This window comes from Mobula hypostoma, chromosome 1, assembly GCF_963921235.1.
Source record: "Mobula hypostoma chromosome 1, sMobHyp1.1, whole genome shotgun sequence".
NCBI lineage: Eukaryota > Metazoa > Chordata > Chondrichthyes > Myliobatiformes > Myliobatidae > Mobula > Mobula hypostoma.
The window spans coordinates 155,396,463-155,410,395 of NC_086097.1; the positions used below are offsets into that span (position 1 = coordinate 155,396,463).

The window sequence follows — 13,933 nt, forward strand, 5'->3', positions numbered from 1 at the left end:
CTGCATGGACTGCTTAACAAGGTAATGGCCCATGATATTACTGCAAAAATACCAGCATGAGCGGATGGGCAGAAGGCACAGTAGGAATAAAGGGAGCCTTTTTCTGATGGGCTGCCGGTGACTGGTGGTGTTCTGCAGGGGGTGGTGTTGGAACCACTTCTTCTTACAGGGTACATCTTTCTTGACATGTGCTGACTGGAAGAATGCACAATCCTCAAGCTGTGATGTACGCCAGTGCTCTGCACAATTCCAAAATAAACTTTCCCATTTTAACCTCCCTATATCTCTATCTCCCAAAGAAGACAAGGATAAGTGGTGAGTGTGGTAAAATTATTTTTAATTAACATGTAGAGAGTATCTCACAATGTTCGCCATCAATCAGCTCCTGACTTGGTGAGTAATCCCTTCTCTGTCCTCTGACCAGTGTTAAATGTGAACACATGCGGATAATGGAAAGGTCAGTAAGTACATTTGAGCTCCATTCTCAGGCCCCAGAAACAACCCCAATCCCCTTCTCTCTTATCTCCCACTCTATTTCCCCCTCCCCCCTCCCACTTCCCTGTTCTTTCTTTCAATCTACCCCAACCCAATCCAGCTGTCCCTCTGTCCTTCTCTAGCTGCTCAAGAGGACTCTCTGTTCCAGCTCCTGGTGAGTCAGGAATCCCAGCGGAGGAGATCATGGCGGTGAGGATTCAGTCGATCCTGATGTTGACGAAGAGTGAGGCTGCGGGCAGGGGGTCGCCTTTTGCTGACAGAAGGTGGATGTGGCGGTACCCTGAGAATATAAGAGAGAGAGAGGTAATCACCTAGTAACCAACACACCCAACATCCTTGGAGTTTTGAGTAGATTTGGCACTCCCAATAACCCTGTCCACCATCTCAACAGTGAACTATTTCTTGTTTACTTGTGCTACACACCACATGCACTTTCAACTACATTTTATTAACTCATTTGTGTTAATACTTCGGTTTCTGTGCTACGTGTCTGATATGTTTTGTGGGTGCACCATGGTCCGAAGGAAGATTGTTTAATTTGCTTGTACATATGTATTGTCAGATGAGAATAAATTTGAACTGGAACTTTTACCTCCAATTCTCCCTTCCTAACACCCCGTTCCATTTCCCATTTTATTGTCATTCCATTGGGACATGGGCTCAGAGCTGTGCTGGCTGTTCCACCTTTACAAGCATTGCATTGCTTGCTGGTGCACAGATTCTGCCGTCACCATTAGAAATATGAGTAATGTGGGTTTCGGGAGAGCAGTCCCTTGCTGCCTCACTGGGGATGGTGGCATTGATCAGAAATGTGGGACTGCCTCAGTCATCAAAGACAGACATGGAGGCTCCACCCTCTCCTCCCTGGCCAGATGTGGAACTAATATCCTAAGCCAGATGTGAAGGACCCACATTCTCCTCTCTGGCCAGCTGTAAGACCAATTCCTTCAGCCAGATATTTCTTATTGTTTTATTTAGTCAGGGATACAATATGAAATAGGCTCTTCCATCCCACCAAGCTGTGCCAACGAGAAACCTTACCCTCATCCCAGGAATAATTAGTCACCTAACTGTGACGTCTTTAGATTGAGTGAGCAAGCTACAACACCCAGAGGAATCTCATGCACACCTGAGAAGTACATACGTATAGGCATCTGTTAGTCTGGTGAGACCCTGGATTTGCACCTTGGAAGGTTTCCAGGGTGCAGGCCTGGGCAAGGTTGTATGGAAGACCAGCAGTTTCCCATGCTGCAGGTCTCCCCTCTCCACGCCACCGATGTTGTCCAAGGGAAAGGCATTGGGGCCGCTGCAGCTTGGTGCCGGTGTCATCGCAGAGCAATGTGTGGTTAAGTGCCTTGCTCAAAGACACAACGCGCCACCTCAGTTGAGGCTCGAATTAGCGACCTTCAGATCACTAGACCAACGCTTTAACTACTTGGCCACGTGCCAACATGGGGAAGCACATACTGTACCCACTTTCTTAGAGAGGACGCCAGTACTGAACCTCAAACCCCGAAGCTCTAAGCTGGAATAGCTAAATTACATGATGTCCATCTTTTTCTCCTTGGTGAAACGTGGGATGTTCCTGCTCACTGGGACAGTGCCCCAGGTCCTGGTAGAGGAGCTTGGGATGCGACTGAAAGAGGTGGAGTGGGAAGCGGGGTGAGGAAGAGCTATTGGATCAAGGTTGGTAGGACCCAGAGAGGGAACCGGAGCATTACTGGAGTTACATACGTGGTTAGGATGGGGTTAGAACACGTCACCCAGGACCAGCATAGCCACAGTTGGCCATGTCCTACTACTAGTCGTCTCACTCACACCAGAGCAAGTATAACCTTGTGGCCTTGGTGGCAGGGGGGATGGGGTTACAGCCCACCTGCACATTGACACCCTTGTCAGAACTACTTGTTGGTCTCAGGGCCACTTGGCCTATCATGGCTGAGTTATTAAACCTCTCAACCCCACTCTCCTGCCCGTAACTTTTGTTGCACTGATTAATCAAGAACCCAACAACACTGGTTTAAATCACCTCATGACCTGGCCTCCACAGCCATCTGATGAATGAATTCCACAGATTCACCACCCTCTGGCTGACGAAATTCATCCTCAGCTCTGTCCCACTATTCTGAGAATGCACCCTTTACTGCTAGACTGTCGAACTATAGGGAATACCCTCTGCACATCCACTCTATCTAGTCCTTTCAAGATTCAATAGGTTTCTCGGTCTTCGAAACTCCAGTGAGTACAGGCCCAGAACCATTAAATGTTCCTCAAAAATTAACCACTGAATTCAAGAGATCATTCTCATTCTTGTGACTCACGTCTGGACGCTCTGCAATTCCAGCACATTTTCTCTTGGGTGAAGGGCCCATAACTGCTCACAATACACAAGTGTGGTCTGACAAACAACTTATAAAGTCTCTGTATCACATCCTTGTTCTTATATTCTTGTCCTCTTGAAATGAGCTTTAACAGCAGGCTTCTCTGGCTGAGGGAGAGTGAAGGATGGGACAAAGCACACGACCCCATTCCTGGAGAAGGGGTGGGTCTCGGTGAACCAGATCTGGCTCTCTCACTGCCCAAACTCTCCACACTCTTCCCTCCACTCCTTCCAGTTTTAAAGGGGTGGGGTCTTGATACAATACCTTGCTGTAAGCTAGTGAATGGTAGTGTGAACTGTCCGATGAAGTCATTCCTCGAGGAGCCGGGAAAGTCCTGAGCCAAGAAATGAACAAAGGCCAGCTCGGGCATGCACACGTCGAACTGAAAGTATGTGTTCCACATGGGGTTGAAACCTGAAACAGTGAAGGGGAAGATGGGTCAGACACAATGCCAACACTAATACCTCCAGCATGAACATGGGTTCAAATCCAAACAACACTGGCTCAGAAACGATATTGTAAGTATGAACACAGTCATTTCCACGTGTTGATCTCAGTAGTTTCAAAAGATGCTGCTATCCAGAGCAATACACACAAAATGCTGGAGGAACTCAGCAGGTCTGGCGGCATCTATGAAAGAGAATCAACAGTCAATATTTCAGGCTGAGACCATTTATCAGGACTGTAAAGGAAGGTGGAAGATGGCAGAATAATAAAGTAGTGGGAGGGGAAGGTGATAGACAGGAGGGGTTGAAGTAAGAAGCTGGGAGACGATAGGTGGAAAAGGCAGGAGGAGTCTGATAAGGAGAGGAGAGCAGACCTTGGCAGAGGAGGAGGAAATAGGGACACCGGGGAGGGTGTGATATGCAGGAGGGGAGAAGAGGGAAAGGGCCAGAGTGCGAAATTGAAGAGAAGGGAAGGAAGAGGAGAAGAAAGTTCCAGAACTTGGAGAAATCAATGTTCGTGGCATTAGATTGGAAGCTACGTAAAAGGAGTAAGAGGTGCTGCTCCACAAACCTGAAAGTGGCGTCGTCATGGCAGAAATCAAAGCTGTCAGAGTGAGTTTGTTTGGGTATGTGATTTGTTTACACTTAAATGACTTTGGCCACCAGACTTCAATTTGACAATGCGCTTCCTAAAAATGAATACCAGATGCTTCTGGCACCATAGTTTGACCAGATGCTGTAGTTTCAAAGACAGTATTACCTATACATAGCTATAGCTTTTTAAGTAGCGATTGCCTTTGTGTTTAGCATATAAATATCGAGCCCACATTGAGCTAGCAGACCTTTCTGCGGAAAGCGTCTCCGTCTGTAAGGTGCCTGCTGTTCCTTGTTGTGTAGAGTAAAGAAGCTGCTTTGTGTCTACCAGTGACTCTGTGTCTCCGCTGATTTCATCCATGCTACAACAGCCATGGAACAACATGTTGGAATAGGAATTAATATTGTTGGTCACTGATGAATTCTGCTTTTTGTGGATAGAGCAGAGGTACTCAACCAAACAGTGCCCAATCTACAATAGATTTCACCAAGCTGGAGAAGGCTGCACCAAGAGGGCTGGTAACAGCAGGTGAAGACAACAGCTTCACGGGTGGTGTTGCTTCACCCGGAAGGGCTGTTTGAGGCCCAGAATGAAGGTGAGCGAGGAGGTGAACGGGTAGGTGTAGCACCTTAGCTGTTTGCAGGAATAAATGCCTGGAGGAGATTCATGGGGAGGAACACAGAGCATAGAACAGTACAGCACAGGAACAAGCCATTCAGCCCACAGTGTTGTGTTGTGTCGAACCAGGTAAAAAGCAAATCAGAAACACCCAACCACCAATCCCTTCTACCTACACAATTTCCATATCCTTCCATCCATGTGCCTATCTGGAGGTCTGTTAAAAGCCTCTAACAATTTGTCTTTACCACCATACCAGGCAGCACATTCCAGGAATCCACGGTTCTCTCAGTAGGAAAACTTGCTGCTCACACCCCACTTGAACCTACCCCCTCTCACATTCACTGCATGCCTTCCAGTATTAGACATTTCAACCCTAGGAAACATGCACTCTTTCCACTCTACCTACACCTATCATAATCTCATAAGCCTCTATCAGAAATTCCCTCAGCCTCTGCAGAGAAAATAACACAAGCTTATCCAGCCTCTTGTGACCGCACATGCCCTCTAAACCAGGCAGGATCCTGAGAAAAGTCTTTTGCACCCTCTCCAAGTCTCAGAGGTCACGGCACAGATCCCTATGGAACTCCACAAATTTCAGGCCTTCTGCTCCAATAAACCCCTTCAATCACAACACACTGTCTTCCATGTGCAAGCCAGTTTTGAATCCAAACAGCCAATTCGTCATGACCCCATGTATCTTAATTTCTGATTAGCCTCCAATGAGGGAATTTGTCAAACACCTCTCTAAAATCCATGTGGACAAGATCCATAGCCCTACTCTCATGCATCTGTCTTGATATCTTGTCAAAAAAACTCAATTAACTTGGTAAGGCATGATCTGCTATGCACAAGACCATGCTGGCTCTCCCTCATTGGACATGGGTCTTTCTGCTATGCAATAGGAGAGGTGAGAAGACAGAATGTGTTGGAAAGCCACACGGCCACAATGACAATATGCAAACTCCCATCAAGTTTCTGCTATCAAGGCTGATTTACATTTCCACTCAATCCCGTTCTCCTGCCTTTTACCCGTAACCTTTGCATTGACTGTACCTGTCAAACGCTGCTTTAAATATAACTTAGCAACTTGGCCTAAACAACTATCTGTGGTCATGAATTCCAGATTCACCACCCCCTGGTGAAAGAAATTCCACCCAATCTGTCTTCTATAGTCATATCTCTATCCTGAGGCTGCACTCTCCAGTCTCAGACTCTCCTATTGGAAACATCATCTTCACGATCACTCTATCCAGGCCTTTAAATATTTGATAGCTTCCCCAATTTGAGATTCCCCCTCATTATTCTAAACTCCAATGAGTACAGGCCCAGAACCACCAAACGCTTCTCATATGTTAACTCCTGACTTCCTGGGAGCATGCTGGTGAGCCTCCTCTGGACCTTCTCCAATACCAGTACATCCTTTCTTAGATATGGGGCCCACTACTACTTAGACTCCAAAGATCTGAAAAAAGTTGGACCTGGACCCACCAACTACCATTCACCCCCGCCATGCTGGAATGACTCCAAACTTACCATTGTTGGAAACATGTGGTGTCACTTTCTGATCATTGTCGTCTTTGACTCCAAAAACCTGCACCTTCACAAGTGGGTCCACCACCGAGCTGGGTTTCGCCTTGTTTGTCTTGGGGAGTTGCTGGGCAGAGAGGACCTGTGGAGAGGCGAGGACATGATGTGAGAGTCGACTGGTGCAACAGTAACTTAATGTATTTGATGACTGGATGATATTAACAATCGAGGAACACAGAGTACAGGGCAGTTAAGTCCCTTCAGCCCACAATGCTGTGCTGACCTTTTAAAGAAGATTTAGCATTATTTGTCACGTGTACATCAAACACAGTGAAATGTGTCATCTGTGTCAACAACCGACAGACCAAGGGCAGTCTGGGGTGAACCGTAAATGTTGCCATGTTTCTGATGCCAACTCAGCATGCATACAACTTAGGAATCATAAGCCAAACATCTTTGGAAGGTCGGAGGAAATCCATGTGGTCATGGGGAGAATGTACAAAGTCCTCAGAGACAGTGGCTGGAATTAGAACCCAATCTTACAGCAAGCACTGTAAAATGCTATGTTGATCGTTACATCACTCTGCTGCACAACCTCCCTTAATTAACTCGAAATGTAATGCTAACTAATCCCCTCTGCCTGCACATCATCCCTATCTTTCCATTCTCTGAACACTAATGTGCCTATCTAAAAGCCTCTCATATCTGCTTCCACCATCTCCCCTGACATCCCGCTCCAGACACCTACGGCTCTCTTAAAAAAAAGCATGATCTGTACAAGCTGTTACGTACCCCGTAACTGGGTTGCCAAACCAGCAGAAATGGATCACTCAGTTGGAGTCTGGAGTACTAGAACTAAGAAAGTTTTATTAAAGAAACAAGCAACACAGTAATCGAAAGGATAATAAATGCAACAGTTCAGTGATGATAAACACACATGTGCACAGAATTAAGATAACAGCATCAATCAAGCTCTATCGTTGTCTAGGGGTAAATGACCAAATTTCAAAATGACTCAAAGTTCAGTTCGCAGTAATCATTGCCATGGCGATGGACAACGTGGGGGAAGAGACAGAGAGAACAGGAACAACTGATCATTCAGAACACTGCTTCACTCACAGACCAGCGAGATGGCTCACAAACAGCTTTTGGGCGGGTCCTTGGTGATGTCACCTGAGGTCACCGACTGTGACCCCTCCTCCAGATGCGGTCGATCCTCTGCAGTGAACCCGGCACCCAGGCAAGGGCGGACACACACCGGGTTCCCGCTGATCGTACCTTTCCACCCTTGTCGTTGTCTGATGCTTCTCACCCACTCGTGAGAGGCGCACCGCTTCCAGGGTCTCGTTACCTCGGGTGGCGTGTGTCCCTGTCTTAGCGAACCTGTCCCTTTTTATCCCCCTGCTGGGGTATCGCCTGTCCATCACTTCAAACAGTTCAGGGTTCAAAGGGGGGGAGCCGCTCCAGACAGCTCTCTCTCCCACATCCCTTCATTACACGTCTCCAGACGCTGCTCCATTGTTCCTTATCTCTCCTTCCCCTGAGGGCAGGTGGCAGACCAACTGCTGATGCCACTGAAGCTAGCCCAGGCCAGCAAACATCTTAATTTTATGTGTATTCTCGTAACAAAGCCCTTTGAACAGCCTCTCTCATCTTGAATATATGCCCTCTGATAATACGCATTTTGAACAAAGGAAAAAATATTGTGTGTCCACTATCTCTATACCTCTCGTAATTTTATAAACATATCAGAGCTCCCCTCAGCCTCTGACACTCCAGAGAAAAGCAACCCAAGTTTGTTCAACTTCCCTTAATCGTGCATGCCCTCTATTCCAGGCACAGTGCTAATGAACCCCTTCTGCACCCTCTCTAAAGCCTCCACACTGTTCTTGTGATGGGTTGGTGTGACTTGGTAGGCTGAAGGGACAGTTTTTATGCAGCCCAACCAACGGTGTTTATCCAACATTTCCTGCTCTTACCAGCACGCTCAGCTTCTTTCTGTTCAGCCAGAGTCTCATCTGGATCCTTGAGGCACACGTTGTCTTACGCTTCCTCAGGAACTTAGGCTTCAGGATATAACCAGAGAAACCGTTGTTTCGAAATTTACTCCGGTAGATGTCCATCTCCTGCCCAAAGGTCTGAAAGTTCACGGCCACTGCAGGCATTGTGGTGGAAGTGCAGAAGGAAGAGGGTGGGGAGGAGAACCAGAGGGAGGATAGAGTGTTGTGTGGGAGAAGAGGAGGAAGGATGGGCAATGGAATGAAAGGAGAGGGTGTGCGCATGTCATTGAGAGAGAGAGAGAGGGAGAGAAAATGAGAACATTTTTAAAAACATTTCATTATCACCTCTGCACTGAATATCAGCAAGTAATAAATGTGTTTGTAGCTGCGGTGATTACAAGGAACTGAAACAGTTACTGGGTTACCATTCTGTGTGGTATCAGACATAGTTTGGTACTGAACAATCTCCCAATTAAAAGCCAATTGAGTTGTACACACAAACCGATCAGGAGCTGCATTGGTGTTCGGCAAGGGTGGTTGGGTGGGATGGGGAATGTACAGGCAAATTCTTGGAAAGTATCCAGGGAATCTGGGCTGACTAGGATCCTGTGCATAACCAGTGATTGGGGGTGTTAATACTTTACTGAAGCCTGTCTTCCCTGTGAGTTGGCTATAATGGGAGAGTGTGAGTCAGGGACTCCCATCCATGACGTGGTGTGTGAGAGTGTGTATCTCTAAGGGTGTGTAGCATTTCGATTGTGTGTGTGTGTATGTGAGAGATTCAAAAACAGTTACTCTCCCCAAGATGTCAGATATGAGGTTTGCATCCATGATGGGGTGTGCGCGTGATGTGCATGCATGTCCATCTCTCTGGTGGGGGTGGGTGGGTGTGTGTGTGTGTGTGTTCGTGTTCATGTTCATGTTCGTTTTGAGCGGGTGGAGGATGGAATGAGGGAAGGTGGTCCTTACGGGAGAAAGGAATGCTGGTTGAGGTGGTAGCAGAGCCAGTCAGGAACATAACGGCCAGTATTTACACTCAATGCCTTGGCTGTGAGGGCAAGCATAATGACTTCTTCACCAGCCTCTCCACATGTGTCAGTGACCACTCGACTTGCACCTCGATGTCCCTCTACGTCAACACTCCTTAGGTCTGTGCTACATACTCTGCAAGTTTTATCGCAATTTGAGCTCCCAAAAGGCATAACCTCACACTTGTCTGTCCCCTTTGGCAGCAGGGTGGGGGACGGATGATTGAGAAAGGACCAAAAAGAGTCTAGCCTGAATGTGGTGGACACCTCTGACCTCTAACCCCAGTGATGAAGCTCCTCAAGGGAAAGCTCCCAGAAGGCTTTTCAGGGTCAAGATCAGGGAATAAAGTCCACACCATCTGGGCCACTCCCTTTTTTCAATGCTGCCATCGGGCAGGAGGCACAGGAGCCAGAGGATGCCTCACCCCCTGGTGTAACGACAGAAGAGGCATAATGTTATGTGACTGGAGGAATAGATAGGGGTGATGTCAGAGGTAGTTCCATATTTTGCTTAGGGAATGGTGAGTGCATGGAACATCCCTCCAGGGGAGGTGGTAGAGGGAGATGCACAAGGGACATTGAAGAAGCTCTTAGAGAGGTGCATGGATGATAGAGGGAAGCAGTAGATTGACATCAGAGTGGATGAAAAGGATTGTACAAAGTCAGGGCCAAAGGGCCTGTGTTCTATGTTCTCGTAGCTTCTTCCCCACTGAGACCAGATGACCATATTGCATAGAGGCAGAATTAGGCCATTGGGCCCATCAAGTGTGGTCTGACATTTCATCATACTGATCTATTATCCCTCTCAACCTGTTTATCCTGGTTTCTCCCATAACCTTTGCCTGCCATCAGTTTCATGAACCTTAGTTCTGTCTCAGACTATATTTGGCTACTTGGCAAATGTTATTTTGCTTAACATTTATTATGCCTCATGTATAACATAAGTTAACCTAAATTTATATCATTTACAGTTGTGGATATTTTGTAATGTAAAATATTACGGCTGTAAAAACTTAATTTTCATGTTGTTTATACGCACGACAAATTGTGTTTACATAGTGCACAGAAAAACCATGCGATGCAGTCGGCTGATTTGTTTGACAGACAGGCAGGAGTGATCTAATCAGGGTCCGCTTATGATGCAGGAAGGTGAGGCAGTGCAAGATGGACATTTCCACTGCCCAATGCCGGGAGGCAAGGGTTGGGTTTGGGCGATCAGATGTTCAAAGGAAGAGCTGGCGACACAGATGACAGGTTTACCTATCTGGTAGCCGGCGTTCCACATGTCAATGGCAGAGTAGTTCGGCGAGTCTGTCTTCCAGTCTTCTGGATATACCCTGTCCAGTTGTTGGGCATCGCACTGGAAAGTGGAGCCTGCAAACAGAAAATGTGTTTGTTGGAATATAAAGACAAAAGATTCTGTAAATGCTGGAAATTCAAAGCAGCGCGCAATAAATGCTTGAGGAATTCAGCAGGTCAGGCAGCATCAAATGAAAGGAATTAACAGTCCTGATGAAGAGCCTCAACCAACTGCTGAGTTCCCTAAGCATTTTGAGCCATCTCTCCTTGCCAAGTTCAGGCTTCCAAGCTTCCTGCCAGGACAGAAAATCTGACCATATGACATGGGAGCACAATGAGGACATTCAGCCCATTCAGCCTGCTGCAACATTCCATCGTGACTGATCTATTATCCCTCCCAATCTCATTCACCTGCCTTCTCTCTGTAACTTTTGACGGCCTTATTTATCAAGAACCTATCTCCCTTCGGTTAAAATATACCCAGTGACTGTCTCTACAGCCATCTGTGGCAATGAATTGCATAGATTCACCACTCTCAGGCCAAGGAAATTCCTTCGCATCTCTCTCCTAAATGGACTGTTCTATTCTGAAGCTGTGCCCTCTGGTCTAGGACTCTCTCACGACTGGAAACATCCTTTCCACGTTCAGTCTATCTCGGCATTTCAATATTCGATAGATTTCGATCAGATCTCCCTCTCATTCTTCTAAACTGCAGCGAGTACGGGTTAAGAGCCATCAGATGCTCCCACTGCTCTGTGCACCCACCAGCTGATTTATGTCCCTCTGTATCCTGGGGTGACCTTCCTTGCTATCTACGATTCGAACAACTTTTGTATTGTCTACAAACTTAGGAATCAGATCACCTACATTGATAACAGTATATTACAAACAACAGAGGTCCCAGCACCAGACCGCTTGTTACAAACTTCCAGTTGAAGGAACACCTGTTCAGCACTATCCTCTGATTCCTGTGACTTCATATGTTGTCCTTCCAGTCTTCCAACCATTCTCCCTGCAGTTTCAAATCGCCTGCATTTTTGAGTTTCTCACAGATGTTGCCTGACTTATCAATAAACCAATAAACGCACCACTGAGTACATTCAAAAGGCACGCTGCCATCAGGAAGTACCATCCATTATCAAAGACCCTCTCCATCGAGACCTTGTTAATCCAACATATTTTTGTTAGTTCTATTGTATTTCTTGATTTTCTGTAAATGTCTGCAAGAAATTGAGCCTCAAGTTTGTACGTGTTGGGCCTACATGTACTTGGATAATGAAGTTACTTAGACTTTGACTTGGTTCACCTGTTACTTTACATTGCACAGAAACTATATTTCCTTCATCAAACATTGCTGTCATTTCACTGTAATTTATTAAAGTCAAACATTAACACTGGTTTACTCCCATCATTCCACGTTTGCAAGTAACTGCTAATTCCATCCCAGATCTTCATTTCTACAGCTTAGCTAACTATCAAGTTCAGAGAGACTGCTCTGTAGTTATTGGCTCTTTTTTTGAGAAACATGATGGAACAGATTTTATCAACACACATAAAAAATGCTGGTGAACGCAGCAGGCCAGGCAGCCTCTGCAGGAAGAGGTACAGTCGACGTTTTGGGCCGAGACCCTTTGTCAGGACTAACTGAAAGAGAGATAGTCAGGGATTTGAAATTGGGAGGGGGAGGGGGAGATCCAAAATGATAGGAGAAGACAGGAGGGGGAGGGATGGAGCTAAGAGCTGGAAAGTTGTTTGGCAAAAGGGATACAAGGCTGGAGAAAGGAGAGGATCGTGGGACGGGAGGCCTAGGGGGAAAGAAAGGGGGAGGGGAGCCCAGAGGATGGGCAAGGAATTATAGTCAGAGGGAGAAAGAGAGAGAGAGAAAAAAAGGGAAATAAATAAATAAGGGATGGGGTACGAAGGGGAGGAAGGGAATTAACAGAAGTTAGAGAAGTCAATGTTCATGCCATCAGGTTGGAGGCTACGCAGACGGAATATAAGGTGGTGTTCCTCCAACCTGAGTGTGGCTTCATCTTGACAATAGAGGAGGCCATGGATAGACATATCAGAATGGGAATGAGACATAGAATTAAAATGTGTGGCCACTGGGAGACCCTGCTTTCTCTGGCAGACAGAGCGTAGGTGTTCAGCGAAACGGTTTCCCAGCCTGCGTCGGGTCTCGCCAATATATAGAAGGCCGCATCGGGAGCACCGGACGCAGTATATCGCCGCAGCCGACTCACAGGTGAAGTGTTGCCTCACCTGGAAGGACTGTCTGGGGCCCTGAATGGTGGTGAGAGAGGAAGTGTAAGGGCATGTGTAGCACTTGTTCCGCTTACAAGGATAAGTACCAGGAGGGAGATTAGTGGGAAGGAATTGGGGGGACGAATGGACAAGGGAGTCGCGTAGAGAGCGATCCCTGCGGAAAGCAGGGGGGGTGGTGAGGGAAAGATGTGCTTAGTGGTGGGATCCCATTGGAGGTGGCGGAAGTTATGGAGAATTATATGTTGGACCCGGTGGTTGGTGGGGAGGTTGGTGTGGACAAGGGGAACCCTATTCCTAGTGGGGTGGTGGGAGGATGGGGTGAGAGCAGGTGTGCATGAAATGGGAGAGATGTGTTTGAGAGCAGAGTTGATGGTGGAGGAAGGGAAGCCCCTTTCTTTAAAAAAAGGAGGACATCTCCTTCGTCCTGGAATGAAAAGCCTCATCCTGAGAGCAGATGTGGCGGAGATGGAGGAATTGCGAGAAGGGGATGGCATTTTTGCAAAAGACAGGGTGGGAAGGAGAATAGTCCAGGTAGCTGTGCGAGTCGGATTTTATATTGGCAGAGTGAAGCCTTTGAACTTGATATATTTCCAGTTTCCACTTACCTGAGTCCTGCACCAGTTCATTGAACTTGTTTTCCACGAAGGACAATATCTCATAGGAGACCTGGTTGCTCATGGCACCCTCAATCCTGTCGGAGGGGAGGATGTTGCAGTTGATGAGCAGGCCGGGCAACTCCTTGACTCGGTACAGCTTTGCATCCTGGGAGGAAGAGGTCACAGACACACAGATTGTCCTTCCACAGTTCACTGAGCAACCTTCAGTATCAATAAGACCAAGGATATGATGGTGGATTTGAGGGAACACACACCAGTCCTCTCCTTGGGGTCAGCACTGTTCCGTCATTAAAGACTCCTGTCACCCTGTGATAATAGATTTGATTCCTTTTCTGAGCAAATCAATCTTGTTGCCAGTGAGTGCTGTCTTAGGTGTTTAGACCAGTTACAAGGTCTTTTGGAGGCTTTACTCAACCCTCCTGGGATCTCCGCACATCTCCAGCTCTGGCCAAAGTTGTACAGCAGGGAAACAGGCCATTTGGCCCATCTTGTCCATGTCACTGGATTTGCCCAGTGAGCTGGTCGCAACGGTCAGTGTTTGGCCCATGGCCCTTTAAACTCCTCCTGTCCCTATTACTTAGCAAGATGCTTTTAGCCAATGCTTATGCCCCTGCCTCAACCGCGATCTCACATAGCTCATTCTGAAAACACTCCTGGCA

General features: G+C 47.0%; 1 protein-coding gene across 1 annotated transcript in view; it reads right to left on the minus strand.

The window, feature by feature from the left end:
* Nucleotides 1-369: 369 nt before the first annotated feature.
* Nucleotides 370-13,933, minus strand: part of LOC134347039 (1-phosphatidylinositol 4,5-bisphosphate phosphodiesterase delta-1-like) — a 41,328-nt gene continuing 27,764 nt past the window's right edge. Inside the window, exons 10-15 of the mRNA XM_063049107.1 lie at nucleotides 13,263-13,348; nucleotides 10,354-10,467; nucleotides 8,045-8,220; nucleotides 6,072-6,207; nucleotides 3,141-3,290; nucleotides 370-775 (exon numbers count right to left, since the gene is read on the minus strand). Of these exons, the coding sequence (XP_062905177.1) occupies nucleotides 693-775; nucleotides 3,141-3,290; nucleotides 6,072-6,207; nucleotides 8,045-8,220; nucleotides 10,354-10,467; nucleotides 13,263-13,348 (745 nt within the window). The 3' untranslated portion in view covers nucleotides 370-692. The remainder of the gene's footprint in view (nucleotides 776-3,140; nucleotides 3,291-6,071; nucleotides 6,208-8,044; nucleotides 8,221-10,353; nucleotides 10,468-13,262; nucleotides 13,349-13,933) is intronic.